At 41.2% G+C, this 19445-nt stretch overlaps 1 protein-coding gene across 1 annotated transcript in view; it reads left to right on the top strand.

The window, feature by feature from the left end:
- The window catches only part of CIB4 (calcium and integrin binding family member 4), an 84779-nt gene that overhangs the window by 8627 nt on the left and 56707 nt on the right, over nt 1–19445 (top strand). The window contains exon 3 of the mRNA XM_036748088.1: nt 336–432. Coding sequence (XP_036603983.1) covers nt 336–432 — 97 coding nt within the window. The remainder of the gene's footprint in view (nt 1–335; nt 433–19445) is intronic.

Raw genomic sequence — 19445 nt, 5'->3', positions numbered from 1 at the left:
AAGCTCCTTGAGGGCAGTATCTGGTTCATTTCTCTCTCTGCTTCTATCTCTGTCTCTTAAAAGCTAGTCTCAGGGCCTTGCGCATAACAAGTATTAATTAAACGTTTGTTGAATTGAATTTGTCGGTGGTTTTTGGACAAAAATAAACTGATAAGGGCTTGGGAACGTGAGAGAAATCCTTCTATATTCCTCAGTGGAATGTAGGCTGATCTTGCAGCTGAGTGACGAAGAGAGAGATTTTCTGGGACTTGGCTTAAGATTCCAGATGCTGAACTTAGAGTGATGCTGGTGAGGCAGGGCCATCAGTAATTCCTCCTTCCATTTCTTTTCTTCAGCATTCACAACACCTTCTGCAAGCTGTGTCCCAGGGGCAAGTACTACAAGGAGGCCACCTTGACCATGGCTCAAATCAGCTCCTTGCCAGCCTTGCGGGTGAGTCAGGGGACCCTGGGTCAGGTCCCTCTGACCTTCTTGGAGAAAGACAGAGTCCTAGACGGCTCTGGAGATGATGAAACTCTCTCAGGGCAGACAAGTGTCTGCATTTACAGGATCAGACTCTGCACAGTTAAGAGAACAAAGTCCTCTGTGCTCGTCTTGATATGCTGCTCCTAGCCTCTGAATTCAGGGGGAATTTGTTCTTTTGATGAATATTTATTGAGTGCTTACAATGTGCACAGCATTGTCCTAAGAGCTGGGGATACAAATATAGGTTCAACCCAGACCTTGCTCTTAAGGAGCTTACTATGTTTTGTTTTGGTCCAGAGAGACCTGTGATTTCAAGGGTTTGGGGAACTTCCTCCCTGATGGGAATCGACAACTCATCTGAAATGTATAATTTTAGACAGTTGTCTACGGGCATTGAAAGGTTAAGTGCCCTGCCCTTCGGTTATGCAGCTCGTATGTATTAGTGGCAGGATTTTGAACCCCAGATTGCATTTCTATATTGCTAAGATACCAGTTGGGGAGCAGTGTAGTGCAATGAAAGGAATATTTAGTTTGGAGCTGTAGGACTTTAATTCAAATTCTGGCTTTGCCACTTAAGACTTGTATAGCCTTGGGCAAGTCCTTTCACCTCTCTGAGCCTCAGTTTCCTTATCTGTAAAATGAAAGGATTGGACTAGATGACCCCCAAATTTCCTTTGAGCTCTAGGTCTGTGATCCTAAATCCAAATGATGAACTAAGCTTCTTGGGGGCAGGGGCTTTCATTTTTGTCTTTGTATGCCAGGCACCTGGGCAGAGAGGTGGCACAGTGGATAGAGTGCCAGCCCTGGAGTCAGGAGGACATGAGTTCAAATCCTTCTTCATATACTAGTTGTGTAACCCTGGACAAGTCATTTAACCCTGCCTCAGTTTCCTCATTTATAACATGAGCTGGAATAGAAAATGGCAAACCACTCCAGTATCTTTGCCAAAAAAAACCAAACCCACATGGGATCATGAAGAGTTGTTTACCACTGAAAACAACTGAACAACAACAAATCTCAAGCACGTCCCATAGGGTCTGGCACTTCCCACCATCTAAACCTGTGATTTCATTTATGTAAGGGACTCCCAGAGAGGAAACTCCATCTGCCAATGTAGATCAGCAATTATGCTGAATTGGTCCTCTTCAAAAATGAAGGACAAACAACAACAATCTTAGAGAGTTGTTCTGGGGGTACAGATAGGTTTAAGTGACTTATTTAGTGATATAGCCAATCTAGGTAAGAAATGGGGTTTGACCTGAGGTCTTCCTGACTACAAGGCTAGCTCTCTATCCATATGCCATATTGTCCCTCTTCTACATAGTAAATAATGATGATGATGAGAACTAGAATTTATATAGCACTTTAAGGTTTGCAAAGAGTTTTACAAATATCATATTTGATCTTCACAACAAATCTGACAGGTAAGTGTTATTATGTTCACTGTCTTACAGATGAGGAAACTGAGGCAAACTTGCCTAGGGTCACACAGCTAGTAAATGTCTGAAGCTGGATTGGAATCTGACTTCAGATCTAGTGTCGTACCATCTAGCTGCCTCTTAATAAGTGTTAGTGTAGAATGAAGTGTGTTATGTGTGGCTCTCAGGCAAGGCATCTCTAACATCTTCTCCCCCTACCTTTCTCCAAGAGAGACTTTAATTCCTGTAAGGAGGAGAAGCAGAAGTTTGGGGCCAACAACTCTGCTCTCCTCAAAGAGAGGGGGTACCAGGCTAGAATTATATCTATCTGCTTCCTTAAATTTTATGAATTTAGGGTATATGATCTTTAGGTCCAAGCTAAACTTCTGATCACTATTTCTAAAACGGGAAAGGAGGACCTCAGACTTTATATCCAAGGCTTAACTTCCTTCTCACTGAATACCAGTTCCATAATGAGCACATGTAGTAAATAGCAAAGAAACACATTTATTCTAGTTGACAGCAAAGCAGAAATCAGGGACAGTATATATATATAGGACTATATAGCAGACAGTGGGGTGAGGGAGCTCTCCCATTAGGAGCAAGGTAACTCAGCTCAACCAATAAAGAGAATCCCAGATCTTACCCTAGGGGAAATGCCAAGAAGTCTCTCGCATGGTAATCTGGGAACAGGGCCATGATGGAGATCACCAACAACTCTCATATCAGTTTCTTCCTAGAGTCTTTTTCTCCCTTTAATAACCTGAAAAGGGAGTGGCATTGAGCATCTTCTCTCTCAAAGCTGAAAGCCAAATACAGCTGAAGCTACTCAAGAGCCCAAAGAGACTGAAAAGACCAGATCTCTTCTCCCCAACTTTTGCTGACTCTACCCCCACCCCTCATGCAGGCACAGGATATTGAACTCCACCAGCGAGGATAAAGTCCCATACCAATGGAGTTTGAGATTCAGGTTATATTTAGATATTACCTCCAGATAGAGAGCTGATGGAGTCAGAGTACAAATTAAAGTGTATTTTCTTTTCTCTCTTTTTTTTCAAACATGGCTAATGCAGGAATTTGTTTTGCTTGGTTATTCATATTTGTAATAGGTTTTGTTTTTCTTGCCTTTTCGATGGGTAAGAAAAGAAGAAGAGGCAGGAAGGAGAAAATTCTAAACTGAAAATAAAATGAAGTTGAATTTTAAAAATAAATATTAGGTTATTTATAACGTAAGAGCATTTTCATCAAACCCTCAACTCTAATTTATACTGTATAACTAACAACCTTCTCTGTACCCTCATAGTGTTATCAAGTGGGAACATCTTTCTGATGCATTTCATACTAAACAAATCAAAGGAATAAATTAAATTTAGGTAAATCCTTAATCAATTTGAGACTGGAGTGTTTTTGAGTTATTGGATGAAATAAGACACTCATAAAGGAATTTTATTGTGATTTCCATATCTGCATATATCAGAGGAAGGATTCAGGTTGACATTTAGTCAATTTTGGGGAGACCTTTGAGAAGGCAGCCTCTGCTAGAGGGCAAGATTTGGACTTCCCATCAGAGCTAGCTCGCAGCTCCTGGGAAAGCAGTAAACCCAAGGACAAATTAGACACATCAAAGAAAGATGGTTTTAGGGAATGTGAGCTCTTCAGGGTTGAGAGAAGTGCAACTCTCAACTCTATAAAGGCACCAACCTTTGGAGCCTTATCAGAGAAAGAGATCACAAAGAAACTCCCGTGTACTATAGGGGAACTTTGTGAGGACTTCATAAAGAGAGAGAGACAGATAAAAACATTTGTTAAGTTCCAAGGTCTGTGCTAAGCAGTGGGGATAGAAATACACACAAACCAAACCAAACATTCCATTCCCTCAAAGAGCTTATGTTCTAATTTGTGGTTGTTGTTCAGTTGTTTTTTTTTATAACATATAGACGTGCTGGAGTTGGGAGGGGGTAGGTATGATACGGTGTAGATATGGTCTGGAAGTGGTCTGCAGGTATGGTTAAAGGTGAGATAAGGCAAAAAGAAAAAAAAATCTTACGTATTATAGCTGAGTATAAGGTTGCAGTGGGGAGGGGAGATAAAGATGATGACTGAAGTGTAGTCAGCATGGTGGGGTGACTGAGAGAGAAATCAGGAGAGAAAAAAGGACATTTATCCAATCAGGAGCTGGGAGTTCCCGCTTTGCCACTAAGCTTAGAGTGTGTCCCAGACCTTTAGGGTAAGGTTTTTGCACCAACCGTTCTTACTATGCCACATTATTAAAGACCCTTTTCTCAAAGTTAATTATTTGACTGTCTGATAATCAATGGGGAGCATATTAGATGTGGGCTCATAACCTAGTACTAGAAAACCACATCTAATCTCTCAGGATTACCCCTAGATCCCTTAGAGGAGAAATAATGAGCCATTCTTTGGGGACTCACCTACCAGTAATAGTGGGAGTTGAGGAAATAAGAGAGAGGGGTGGAGTTGTCTAAAATAGGTGCTACTCCCTAGGGGTCTCTAGACTCTTCTTGAGTAGTCATGGTTATAGCACCAGTGGGAAGCAGGAAGGGGAAGGAACATAGCACAGTTTTGGATGTGACAAGTCCTTCAGGTGTGTACGGTACCCTATCTCCCAAGGTGATAGTTTCTGTAGCTTCTCACGCCTGGAAAGTTTTAATGGACTTGCTGGCTCTCGGTATGAGTCAGCAGTGTGATGTGGACTGCCAAAAAAGCTAACGTGCTCTCAGACTTCAATAATGGAAATAGAATACCCAGAATGAGGGAGACAATAGTTCTGCTGGATTTTGTCCTGATTAGACCACATCTAGGATGTTGTGCTTTGTTTGAGGACACTGACAAGCTAGAGTGTATTTAGCAGGAGCTAAACAGTACTGGGGGGAGAGGGTTCTTAAAAACCATGTCATACAAAGATATATTGAAGAAATTAGGGAATTTTAGCTTGAAGAAGAGACTGGGGGAAGGGAAGAGCTTGAATCATCAGAGCCCTAATGTTAACCATGGCAGAGAGACATAGTAGGTACAAAAATTCACTGCATGCATTCTTTCAGCCCCTAGAAATCCCTGTTGCAGGGGTCAGTGAACTTTTTCTGTAAAGGGCCAGATAGTAAATATTTTGGACTTTGTAGGCCAAGAAGCAAAATGAAAGCTATTATGTAGGTACTTACATAACAAGAGAAAAAACAAATTTCCACAAATTTTTTATTGATGAAATTCAAAATATAATAACAATCCTATTAATAATAACAATTGAGTATACTTTTTATATATAATTTTTCTTTTATTTTGGAATAACATTTTGCTCAAGTGGGGTTCAAAGTTAGTGTTTCCTATTAGCAAAATTGATTAAAATTGTTCATCTGTTAATGCTAATATATAATAAGAACTTATATATTTCATCTTTGAAATTGTCTTTTTACATAGAGGGGTACTGCCAGATACTGATAGCAATCCACAAGCATATGATTTTAACTAGGTATTTTTATCACTTGAAGGCATTTATATATTTCCATAATTCTATAATTCTTCTCTTGATATTTTCCTTTCAGCATGTCATTACATTGCAGATTAATCACTTCAAATTGAAGGTTAGGTGGAAGCTCTTTAATTGCAGTTAACTGGATTTTGAAATATGGACATTTGTTTTGCACTTGTATTGACAGCTGAAAAAAAACTGCTAGAACTGTAGTTTGAGCTTGGAAAATATATCCACTGCAAATTTGTATGGGAATGGAAGTCTTGCTTCTTTTTAAATTTTTGACAACATGAGAGGTGTATAAAGCAGCTTGACATAACTTGTAACTGACACAGTGGGTATGCACTGGTAGTGAAAATAAATAAAATGTTACAGTTCGGGATTAGGTGTACCCCTCCATATGCTGCTGAGTAATAATTGCATCATTGTGATTTGCAGTGCACTGAACAGCACCACATATGGTCTCTTTTGCAGCTACTCATCTCTGCTATTGCAGGATGAAAGCAACCATAGATAACATATAAACGAATGCATGTGGCTGTGTTCCAATAAAACTTTATTTATGGACACAAACTAGAATTTCATGTAATTTTTACTTGTTGTGAAATAATACTCTTCTTTTGATTTTTTTTCAACCATTAAAAATGTAAAAATTATTCTTAGCTTGCAGGCTATACAAAAATAGTAAGTGAGCCAGATTTGGGCCATGGGCCATAGCTTGCCAACCTTTGCTCTATAATAACTAACCTCCCTCCTAAGCAACTGAATTTTTATTAATTACTTATTATACTGAGAGGTAGTATGGTGGACAGCCTGATACTCCTTGAAGTCAGGAAGACCTAGATTCAGGTCTTATCTCTGAGGCATACTGGATATGATCCTAGGGAAGTCACAATGTTTCAGTGCTCTCAATGACTTTTTATGACTATAACTTGTAGAGAAGGTGCTGACCTAAATTCGTGGAAGAAATTTCCTCACCAGGAAATTGCCTATACCAAGAAAATCTTAGGCCCAGTTCCTATTCCTGTTCCCACTTATGAATTACAACATTGATTTGAGGGTCTGTTTTTATGCAGCTTGCCTCCGGGTATATTTTGTGATACTTGCTTTAGGCACCAAATTTGCTGGTTACCATTCAAAGAACGATTACCATCTTCAATTATTTGAAGGTCTGTCATTCAGAAAAGGGATTTGGCTTGTTTTGCTTAAGCCTGAATGAGTGGTTGGGAGAGATGTAGAGGTACTGAAGGTGTGAAAGTTACAAGAAGGAGGATTTAGGCTCAGCATAAGGGAAACTCTCCTAACAGTGAGAGCTGTCCAAAAGTGGAATAGACAGAATACTGCAGTGAGTGATCAGTTCCCCAGCACTGAATATCTCCAGGCAGGGGCTGAATGAGCATCTAGGAATACCGTTGATGGGATTCATCTCTTCCAACACTGTCTACGATTCTATGACTTCTGCTGAGAGCAAACCCTGCTTCATAAGCAGCCAGCTCCATTTATTGAACTTTTCTCCTATCTATCCTTTGATAGCCCCTCTGTCATACCCATTCTCTGATTAATCCTCAGTTTCTCCCTTTCTACTAGTGACTTCCCCACTGCCTAAAACAAGCCTATGTGTCCTCTATCCTCAAAAACCCTCACTTGATCCATCCATCCATGCTAGTGGTAGCCCTTTATCTCTTCTCCTTTTTATGACTAAACTCCTTGGGAAAGCCATCTATAATGGGTGTCTCCACTTCATTTCCTCTGACTCTCATCTTAACTCTCTACAATCTGACTTTTGACTTCATCATTCAACTGTAACTGCTCTCCCCAGAGTCCCTGACCATCTCTTAATTCTCAGATCTGATGGCTTTTTCTTAGTCCCTGTCCTTCTTGACATCTCTGCAGGCTTTAACACTATTAATCACCCTCTCATCCTTGATATGCTCTTCTTTCTAGGTTCTCATGACATTAATCTCTCCTGGTTCTCCTCCTACCTGTCTGGTTGCTCCTACTCATTCTACTTTGCTGGATCTTTAAGTCAGGCTAACTAATTGTGGGTGTCCCCCAAGGCTCTGTTCTTGGCTCTCTCAAGCAAATACTTTGCTTGACATAACCTGGTTCCTCCTCTTTCTTTTTCAGTCTTCTTATTTCTTACACCTCCTACATACTCTGCAATCCAGTGATACTGGTCTCCTTGCTCTTCCTTGGTGTCTGACATCATCTCCCAATTCTGGGCATTTTCACTGGCTGTCCCCCATGCCTGGTATTCTGTTCCTCCTCATCTCCATCTCCTGCTCTCCCTGGCTTCCTTCATATCCCAGCTAAAATCCAGCCTTCTACAAAGAAGCCTTTCCTTGTCCCCTGGACACCAGCACTTTCCCTCAGTTGATTATCTCCAATTTATCCTGTATCTAGCTTATTTGTACGTGGTTATTTGCACATTGTCTCTCCCACTAGACTGTGAACTCCTTGAGCATAGAGACTGTTTTTGCTTTCTTTTTGTATTTCCAGTACAAAATGTTATAAGACATAATGCCTAACACATAGTAGGCACTTAATAACTATTTGTTGACTGACATTCTTCATAAAGCCTTCCTGGATTTCCCCAAGCTGAAGTGATATATATCTCTTTTCTCAGAACTCTTATTGCCCTTTCTTTGCTCTCTTAAGCACTTATTTTATTTACTTTAATATTATATTTAGGTGTGGGCCCTGGACTGCAACAAATGTGTCATTTATCTTTGCATCCCTCAGACTACTTAGCACAATGCTTAAGAGCTCATAAATGTTTGTCGAACTGAATTAGGAAAGTTGGGTTGAAATCTGCCTTCCTGTAATGGCCATCCATTGAACCTCCCTGGACCCTTTGCAGCCACATAGAATAAGTCCAATCCCTCTTACATTTGACAGGCCTTCAAATATTAGATTCAACCCATTCTTCCATCCTGTTGAAATCTTCCTGGACCCTGATTTTATCTGCAAATATATTAGCTATCCTTCTCAGCTTGGTGACATAAGAAAATTTGATAAGCACACCACCTACATTTTAATTCAAGTCACTGATAAAAATGTTGACTGAAACAGGCCTGAGGAGAAAAGCATAAGACTAAAGACATCCCTGCAACTCAAAAATGGAAAGGAGCAATGTTTTTGTCAGCATAGGGAACTCCCTCCATCAACTGAGGCCCAGCTAAAGAAATCTCTGCCTTAGGCAATAAGTTCCAGTGAGTTTCCTGAAGCAAAGTCTTGAAGCCATCCTGCTCATTCAATTAATTAAAATGCAGCTTGCTGCATTGTCATCCAGACTACATTTGTCTGTCTTATCCATAAGGGTGCCAGGGAAGGCCAAAGATACCCAGATCTACCAGTCAAACACTATCAAAAAAAGAAACAACTCATTTAGAGTGAATCCATCCTGGCTCCAAGTGATCTCCACTTCATTTGCCTTTAAATTACCCATTTAATAGGAGCAGGAATGACAGGATGGAAAGAGTACTGGATTTGGACCCAGAGGACATAGGTCAAAACCTAGTCCTGGCATTTACTATTTATGTGACCTTCTGTGGGTCACTTAGTTTCTCTGAGCCTTGAGTTCCTCATCTGTAAAATAAGGGTGTTGGATCAAATGATCTCTAAGGTCCCTTCTAGCTCTGATATTCTATAATTGTATAATTTACCTCAGCTAGACACTTGACTGTCACTAGGTGACATCTATCTTCCTGTTTTTCTTAGGTTTAAATTCTTCTTACCAGTGTTTTTACTATATAGTTCAGTCCAAGGTTCATTGTTCATAGTAGAGAAGAGAGAATCCAATTAAGTGACAAATAACTTAACTTTCTCTGCATTTAACTCTTCTGTTGGCACAACACCATATATTCTCTTTTGAGCTAATGCTGTATTAACTTGACATTTTATCTACATCTATTTATTTCTTCAATTTAAATTAGGATCTCTGGGACAATGTCGGAATCATTTAAAAATTTGAGTCATGTAGACTTTTAATCTGGGATTATCTTATCTTTTCCTTGTTCTTCATGCTATATTAATAGTCATACCTTGGATTTCACAGCATTCCCTTGTGGGTTCCAGATGCCAGATAGACAGGTGTCCTTCATTTCTGCACCTGACAGATGGGATATAATTTTAAATTCCACATGATTTAACACCTAGATAAAATGCATTGGGTTCGAGAGGTTATATATTTTCAAGGATATTCATGTCAGAGACTCTCCAGTGCCACTAAGGGAACGAGTAAGCTTTGGAGAATTTCTCCTTTCTTCATCTCGTTGCCCAGACTCAGACAATCAGGATAACTACATTATCTGACACCACCAAATATATTTTGTCACCAACTCTCCTAGCAAGCACAAGGCCCCAAGCACTCTGAGAATGAATAATTTTATTTACAGGTCAAAGGAAACAAACATACCAAACTTGACAAAGAATGACACCTGACCATGAGTAGCCCTCCCCCGGAAGCCTGTAGAACCTCAGTCACTCTCAATATTACCTTGAGTTGGGCTCAGGTCTTCCTCTAGTAATCTAATTGCCTTCAATTCTCAATCTGAGTCTCTCACTGAGGCTCACTCATCACCAGTGTTCCCCTTCACTGTTCTGCTGGCCGTTCTGCAGATAGCTCATCACTCTGCCTGCAGTTCCCTCTGTAGCTTCCAGCAGACTGAGGCAGATGTTGTTCTCCATATCACTGCTTCCTTCATTCCCTACTACATAGCATCACTTTATCGGCAGATCTACAGCAAATGTGGTCAGTCATTCATTGCTCCCCGGTGGCCGCCTCTTGTGGCAGTCCTTTTAACCATCTCAACAGTGAAATCTCTTCTCAGAGAAGTTGCTTCAGAGGAGGGGCCTGGAGCTCCATTGTTTCTCCCAGAGACATTTGTCATCTTTGCATCCAGTTCTAACACAATGCCAAACAAAGGACTCTGGATTTCTGTCTTGTGCTACAATTTTGCAGATTTCTTGCCTCATGGAAGCTTGCCCAGCAAACAAGGACACATGGCTTCTCTCATCTTCCAAATGGGAGTCCATCTCCAAGGTCAGGGTGAATATCACAGTTCTATGCCCTCTTTCTCCTAGCATCCAGTCAGTGTACTTCCCACCTATGCCAGTAGTATTAGGGTGCTTAGGTGCTCCCTAATACCTTCCTCCCTCCTCCCTCTTCCACCCCAAGTGCCCCTCTGGGGTTAGCTGAAAGGGGTTATTCAAATTGCTTGGAGCTGCTTCTAGAGACTTCCAGGTAGGGGAAAAGTTAAGTACTCCCTTTCCCTGCTCCACCCCCTCCCCAGGGAGGAGAAAAATGTAGTCCCCATATGGCCATTCTGGCTCTGCTTGCTGAAATGAGTTTTGTGGGAGTGAATATTTACATGGACTGAGAAATAAAAAACATTTATGGCCAGGAGCCATGCCTATATAAAGTGGATAGATGTCTGGTTTAACAGGGAAGTCTTGGATTTTAACTTCCTGTCTTTTAGGATCATGCAATTTTAGAGCTGGGAAAGAATTCAGGGGTCACTGAATCCAATTCTTTTTGTAGGTGAGGAAAATGAGGAATGAAGAAATCGAGTGGGTTTGCCCAGGTTTGCTAGAGAAGTATGTGGCAGAGAAATGAACAGAACCCATGTCTTATAACTGCAGTAGTATCATTCTTTGCACCATACTGAGTTGCCTTCCCTCTGACACATCTTCTTCAATTTCCCTTTAGTCCCTCATCGGTCCTCACCCCTTCCTTTTTCTCTTTCTCTCTCCCCTGCTATCTTCTTCATTGGGAGCCATATTTATTCATCAAATCACAGTCCTCACATTTCCCTATCCCAGGGACATTTTAGGGTTAGCATCCTGAACAATTCTCTTGATTAGAATCATCTATGGCCATGTCCACTTCCTCTTTGACTTCATCCTCTTTTCCTAGGCTGAATTTTATAATCCAAACATGTCTGGTGCTAAGGGTGAGTACCTGGAACAACCCCTCCACCACCACCCCCACTTTTTTGCTGCTGGTTCTACAGTTTTGCCCCCTCTGGTCTGCATAAGCATTTCTGAAGTCTGGCCCCTTCTGGGTTAGGCCCTGGGAAGCTTTCTAGCCTGGCTCAGGACAGTGGAAGAATCAGTGTACCAATGTTTCTGTCTCTTCCATCTCTGGAAAGAGGCACAGCCCTTCCCCCCAGTGCAGCCTGGAAGAGCTATGCATGACTCACCCTTTAAAATGATTGCAAGATTGCTCCTAGGATTTTAATTAAAAGTTGGGAAGTGCACAGATAAAGATACGATACCAGGTTAGCCAATGATGACACTGAAGGGCTTTCCTATTTTTCATTCCGGTCTGTGCCGGAGAATGGAATTAGAGTCCTTTCCATGTCTGCCTGTAGCCCATGCCCTGGAGGTGACATAGTGGGCCCACAGAGGAAGCAGAGACAAGGGCAGAAAGAGGATAGAGAGACCAGTAGGCTCAAAGCACACAGAAGAGGCTGGGAACCAACAGCAGAAAGGGGAAGCTGTCAGAAGATGGAACGATAATCGCTAACATTTAAACAGCACTTTAAGCACTGTGTTGTTTTGGAGGGAAGAAGGTAGCATCTCCTTATTCTTCCATTCAGTGTGAGAAGATTTGGAGCTGGGAAGGGTCCTTAGGGGCCACGTAGTCCAACTTCATTTACAGATCAAGAAAAAAAAAACCAACAACAAAAAACTGAGGCCCAGAGAGAAAAAAAAAAATGACTTTATTGTTGCTCAGTCCTGTCTGACGATTCGTGACCCCATTTGGGGTTTTCTTAGCAAAGATACTGAAGGGGTTTGCCATTTCCTTCTCCTGCTCATTTTATAGATGAGGAAACCAAGGCAAATAGGGTTAAGTGACTTGCCCAGGGTCACATAGCTAGTAAGTATCTAAGGCTGGATTTGAACTCAGGTTTTCCTGACTCCAGGCCTGGTGATCTATCCATCGTGCCACCAACTGCCCAGCAAAAGTGACATAGAATCCTAGATTTAGAGCTGGAAGGGACTGAGGCCACCTAATATTAAGCCTTCATTTTACAGATGAGGAAACAGACCCAAAGAGGTTATGACCTGTCCAAGGTCACACAGGTAGTGAATAGTTGAGCTGGTGTTTAAATCCAGGTCCTTGGACTCCAACTCAATAAAATAGAAGCTCCTTAAGGTTATGGATGATTTCATTTTTCTTTATGTACCTCCAGCACCTAACATAGTGTTTGCCATTCAGTAGGTGCTTAATAAGTGCTTGTTGAATTGAATCCTAACAAAAAACATTTTTGAATCCTCTAAAAGCATTTCCCATTATTCATGGGATCATAGATTTAGAGTTGGAAGAGACCTTGGAATCCATCTCATAAAAACATTTTATTTCACAAAGGAAGAAATTGAATCCCCAAAAGGATGTCTAATTATGAGTTCAGAGGGACTGAAATTCATCAATTTAGAAGTCATCAGGTCTAAGCCTTTCATTATACAGATGAGGAAACTGAGGCCCAGAGGGGTCAGGTGACTTGACCAAGATCACACAGATTTCTGTGTGACAGTCAGGGTCTACCATGCCTCATTATCAGTCTCCCTCTAAAAAGGGGTTTCTTAATCTTTCGTGTGTCACCCTTCTGGCAATCTGGTGATGTTTATGGACCCTTTTCCAGAATAATGTTTTTAAATGCATAAAATAAAATATATAAGATGGCAAGGGAAACCAATTATATTGATATACAGATATTAAAACACATATATTTTTAAAAACAAGTTGACAGACCCTGGACTAAAAGAGCCCATGAAGTGCATTATACAATGCTCTCTCTAACCCTAAGGATGTTCCCTCCTACATGGAAAATACACATCATTCAATACTATTCTATGTTCAGTGCTATTTATGGTGGGCAAGGGGGAAGGGGCATATAGACAGCTTATCCCATACTCTGGGGGAGCTTACAGTATGGTTATCGTGCTATTACTTGCATTCTAAAATACAAGGGGATAAAGAAAGTCAATTGCCCAGACTAGGAATATACAAGTAGACAGACAACCTATAGGGCTCATTTATCGGTACATATATCTTGGTCAGACCTTACAAATCAGTGATGAGTTTGGCCCAGAACTGAACCCAAAGGGAGAGTAAGCTGCATTGCCCTTGGGAAACTGAGAATTCTTTTGATGACCCCAAACTTCTCCTTAAAACAAAGGCCCATTTTTTAAATTATTTTGTTTTCTTCTGGTAATGCAGTATGGCTCTGAGTCATGGAACACCAATGTCACCAAAGAGTCAACGTTGAGGATCACACAAGGGCAATGACGTGGGCACATAGTGGGCATGAGCGGTCTGCAATGCATGACAAATTAGGAATTACCAAGGAGAAGTGGTGCAAAGAATGTCACCATGAGGGAAAGAAAAGAGAGGCTGATCACAGAAGCTATAACTCAGAGACAGCGCTCTAGATATCCTCACAATGTCAAGAGAAGGCTTGAAGGAGCCCAGGTATGGCGTTGTTATTTTGGTTCATCCTTCAATTTCAAAGAAGACCAATGACATTGTGGGATGATGCCTTGACTTGCACATGAATTGTGTTTAAGTGAGGTAGAGTTGCACAAAGTTGTCAGCCTTATTCTCTCCTCCAGAATCATCAAAGTCCAGTGGCAGGACAAAAGTCAGGATGACTGGCAATGGCCTGGGATGTAGTGGATAACCTGGGCATCTTCAATGTCTGACTAAACTCTAAGCTTTCCACAGCAGCTGCTTCAGCTGCCTTCATGGCAATTGGAACAACTTGTTCTCACCTGCCCATTCCACCAGGGGAAGTCTGCACATGCTTGGGCAAACATATCCCTAAGTCACTAAGGGGTTTGAGGCCTGTCAGTTACCCTCAATCTGGTTTAGCAAAGATGGTTTTACTAGGGTATGGCTGCTGTATGTGCTACAGCTTCTTGGAGCCACAGGTGAGAGTTGGGTGAAAGGTAGATCCCCCATAGCAAATTTATGGAAAGATACAAATAATCACATGGAATAGGTGGTCTTGGATGAGTTGTTGGATGGAATACTAACATGAATGAATGAATAAGGAAGGATTATATGCTTACTATGTACCAGGAACTGCACTAATCACTGCAGCTATTGTAATTTGGGAGACAACCCATGTAGGGGAGTGATGGCCAGGAAAGGGAGTTTTAGTCCAAGGGATGGTGAATTTATCCATAGGAAAATCTCTTCAAACACCTTTTCCAGAGGCAAAGTAGTGTTGATCAGATCCCAAGAAGTAGAAAGTGGAGGGAGGAACACATGGCTACATAGATGTGAGGCATAGGACAGTCTTGGGATCACTAGGTACAGTGGGCTAGGCAAGTTTGTCCTCATTCGCTCAATCATCAACCAATACTACTCAGTCCCAGGGCAAGAGCTCCACAGTTGAATGGACTGGGCACACGGCTTCTGGAGGACCAATTTAGAGGCTGGAATTCCAGGTCAGGAAAAGCACCACTTCTCCCTGGTAATCCCTAATTTGTTATGCATTGAAGCCTGCTCATGCCCACTATATGCCCATTCCATTGCCCCTATGTGATCCTCAACATTGATTCTATAGTGACATTAGTGTTCCATGACTCACAGCCATACTTCATTACCAAAAGAATACAAAATAATTTAAAAGATGGGTCTTTTATTTTAGGGAGAAGTTCGGGGTCATTAAAAGAATTCTCAGTTTCCCAAGGACAACTGTAGCAAGATAGCCTGGAGCGGATGAACATTTGTGTTGTGATCACAGGTCTATTGGAGTATTGTTGCATCATCATAAATCAAATTCTCTCAGCTTGGTGAACTCCCAGTGTGTTGTTGTTCAGTTGTGTCTGAGTCTTTGTGATCTCATTTGGGGTTTTCTTGGCAAAGATACTAAAGTGGTTTGCCATTTCCTTCTCCAGCTCATTTTACAGATGAGGAAACTGAGGTAAACAGAGTTAAGTGACTTGCCCAGGATCATACAGCTAATAAATGTTTGAGGCCAGATTTGAACTCAAGTCCTTCTGACTCCAGGCCTGGCACTCTACCCACTGCACAACCTAAGTGCCTTCTTACAGATTTTAAGGAAACACTATTTTCTAGGAGGAAGTATTTCTAGCCTTGTGTAAGCTAATTGCACTTAGATGTCCATTTCCACCTCTGGGACTCTCAGACCTATGTTTATTTCTTGCTGGGGAAAGGCAAGAAACATAACACCAGGTCTAAAGGGATGAGAATAAATTGATAAATCAATGAACAAGCATATACTATATACCCATTCTGTGCCATATTATGTATCTCTGAGGTTACAAAAACAAAACAAAAGGGCACCTCTGTGAGACTTCAATAAAAACTGAACATCTACAGAGGCTAAAAGACGGAGAGGTAGAAAGGTAAAGGGCAAAGCTTTCAGATGTGAAATTCTTCACCTTGGAAAAAATGGAACACAGCTAGGTGACATAGAGGATTGAGCACTGGGTTTGTGTAACAACAATGATGCTAGCAGCTGCTGTGGTGTAAGACCAACAGCAAGAGCACACAGAAGGGCTGCCAGCACAGGTTCTTTGATCTGCTTTTCTAAGGAAAGCAACTTTAAGGGGTTAACAATCTTACTTTAATTAAAGATACACATATCATTCACTTAGTTCAGGGAAAAAAGCCAACACCCTGAACTTCAGAGTATACAAACAGAAATTACAAGCATACATTATGTAGACAGAGCAAACACACATGGAAATCAACAGACAGGCCTCTAGCTGTCTGTCCAGGGAATTACATAGTTATCAGAGACAGAGACACCAACATCTGGGTTTTCAAAGCTGGGGTGGGGGCCTCCAATGGCTACCCAGAGTCTCATCTGGCCAAATCACCAACACTCTTCCAATGAGTGATTCCCCAAAGGTGAAACACTAACCTCTGAGTATATATACATACTTCTTCAGGATCAAAGGGCATCACAACCATGGGACTCAAACCCATGTGAACCAGGCCTTCCCTTGATGTAAGCAGGTCATCAAAGATTCCTAATTCAATCAAAGATTCCTTAGTGCTGAGAAGCACTCCAAAACAAAGACAACAAAAAGTCCGCTTTGTTTGCCATTATATTTGAAAGGCAAAACTCATCAAAGGTACTTGATTACCTCAGTGCTGAGAAGCACTCCAAAACAAAAGACAAAAGGGTCCCACTTTACCCGCCCCATTCAAACAAAGGCAAGTCTCATTAAAGGCACTTGACAGCCTTAGCATTCCAAAAGAGAAGAACAGCAAAAATGTCCCACTCTAATTACCATAATAACTTGGAAACAGAAAGATTCATCTTCATAAGTTATTCCTCCCTTGTTTTTGAAGAGGACCAATGACATCACAGGGTGAAGACTTCATGAGTTCAAATCTGGCCTCAAATGCTTGTTAGCTATGTGACCCCAGGCAAGGCATTCAGCCCTGTTTGCCTCCATTCCTCATCTGTAAAATGAGCTGGAGAAGGAAATGGCAAACCACTTCAGTATCTTTGCCAAGAAAACCCCAAATGGGGTCAGGAAGAGTCAGACAAGACTGAAAAATGAATGAAACAACAACAATAACAAGAAAAAAATGGAATCCTTAAATATCTTAATTGCATATGCAGAGGCCAACAAGACAATGAATGTACTTCTTGTCCGTAGACTGGATAAAGGCATCCAGGGATGTGGCCAATCTTTAGTATTCACACTTTGTCCTTAGCCAGTCTGTATAATGTTCCCAAAGGAGCATGGGAGCTGATCTACCTAAGGGACGTGGACTTATTCCAGGAGGGAAGGGGCTTTTGAGCAGGAAGGATTTATGGAGGAACAGGTCCAAATCTTTACCATGTTCTACTAGGAAGAGATTAATAACTCCAGGACTGAGCATCTCAGGGAATCAGAGAGAAGAATTATCTTCCTGTCTTAAACTAAAGGTCATTTCTCTGTCTGAAAGAGCTTTCGCAGTATTCCAGCTGAAAAAAAGTGTGGTATTCCTTAGCTCCATCAAAATTTCCCTATGCATATTTTAGTACCATTGTAATGTACTTTGGGTTCCCTCATGGGACAGCTGGTCCTGGTGTTGGGTAGAATTATTTGTAATTATTAGTCTTGCCATTTCAGTAAATGGGTTCTCAACCATCTAGCAGCACTGTGAGTTGGGTAAATGAGACCCGAGAGGTTATGTTACATAAGTATGTGATATGCAAATATAAATGAAATAAATACAAGTCATTATCAAAATCCATATACATGTGGGCTGTACAAATTTAGTAATGTAATTAATTATATTGAACTTCAATTATAATAACTAATTGATCCAAGCTGAGGAACATGACACCTGGTGAAGTTAGTTTCACAGTAGGCAAGAGGCTAGAGCCCATCAGAGGTCATGCACAGGAGTTCATTAGGCAAAATATTTTTTTTTTGCCACACTTCACAAGAAGGCAGCATAGATATTAGCTGTCTGGGACCTTGGTCATGTGATAAGTCTGTTGGGAAAACAGAGAGAGGGGGGAGCAGCTCCCAAAAGTCTTGACTTCCTCTTGAAAGTCTTACTGGTACTTATGATAGCTAATAATAGCTAACGTTTATATGGTGCTTACTATGTGTGATCCTCACAACAACCCTGGGAAGTAGGTGCTATTATTATCTCCATTTGACAGATGAGGAAACTGAGGCAAAAAAGTTAAGTGACTTGTCCAGGATCACACAGCTAGTAATTGTCTGAAACTGGATTTGAACTCAGGTCTTCCTGACTCCAGGCCCAGTGCCACATTTGCTGCTCCAACTAGCAGGCAGGGGCCATGTTTCAGTCATTTTTGTAATGTCTCTCACTCCCTAGTAGAGCGCATGACTGGTAGTCAGTATATACTTGTTGACTTTGTTAAACTGAGCAAGTTCTGAAAACCTCTTCTCCCACTTTGTATATAACCCTGCCCTCTCCTGCTTCTTCTTTGACCTCTGTGCCTGCTCCCTCTTCCTTCTCTCACTCCCTGAAGCTCTGTAATCTACCATCTGTTCTTTTAATCAATCAACAAGCATTTATTAGGTATCCACTCATGGGCTACGACTATGTAACAAGGGCGATACTAAGACACAAACAAATCATCTCCTTCCTTTAAGAATCTTACATTCTAGTAGGAGAGAATGTGAATATATAGTTATATATGTATTAGGTATGATGTGTTATTGTTTTCTTCCTCTCTCTCAGTGGATATAATCAGAGAAAGTAAGGGACAGAGGTAAGGAGGTATTAATATGTTAGCAAAGTGCAAAGAAGTGCCCTGTTATCCACAGTGTGCTGGTAAATGTTACAACTGGCTCTCTGAAAAAAAACAAAGTGCGCATACATAGAACTTTTACGTTTAACCTGTATCATGAGCTTTTTCTCCATCCCTTAAGTCTACGCAATCAACAAAAAAATATATCAAGCCCTAATATGTAGCAATTGCTGATTTCTAAGGTATAAATGGTCACCCTGGAAATTTAACAATTGGACTTTCAAGAACCTATTGGAGCTGGCCTTAGCACACTCCTGTAGTTATCCGTTTCAAAGTGTAAGCAAGTTTTTCTAATTGAATTATAAGAGGAGCTTTGCATTGCCTGACTAAAGATTGGCCATATCCCTTCACATCTTTAAAAAGATAAGCCTGCCAAGTCCTTAAGACAGTTTCAAAACAGTGGAATAGTGTTTGTGTCAGGGAACAACTTCGTGAAGTATGAACCCTACTAAAAGGTTTAGGGATGAAATTTTCACACACATCCACATGCATGCACACAGAGTATAAAATGACCATTACGCATTGAGTCCAGAGCACACAAAGCAGGGGCAGAAAACATTTCCAAGGACTGTGACTCACTGGCAGCAGAGAAGAGAGCCAATCACAGATTTAAGGAAGAATTAACCTTGGCATTTGGGAGTTAGCTTGTGGAGAAGATAAAACCCAGGGAGCTGAGATGAATGATCTGTCTAACAAAGACACTAGACCAGGGGTAGGGAGCCTGCAGCTTTGAAGCCACATGTGGCCTTCTAGGTCCTTGGGTGTGGCTTTTTGACTGAGTCCAAGTTTTACAGAACAAATCCT

Source organism: Trichosurus vulpecula, chromosome 3 (assembly GCF_011100635.1).
Source record: "Trichosurus vulpecula isolate mTriVul1 chromosome 3, mTriVul1.pri, whole genome shotgun sequence".
NCBI lineage: Eukaryota > Metazoa > Chordata > Mammalia > Diprotodontia > Phalangeridae > Trichosurus > Trichosurus vulpecula.
The sequence above is the reverse complement of the archived record's forward strand: the minus strand, read 5'-3'. Positions and strand labels throughout refer to the sequence as shown.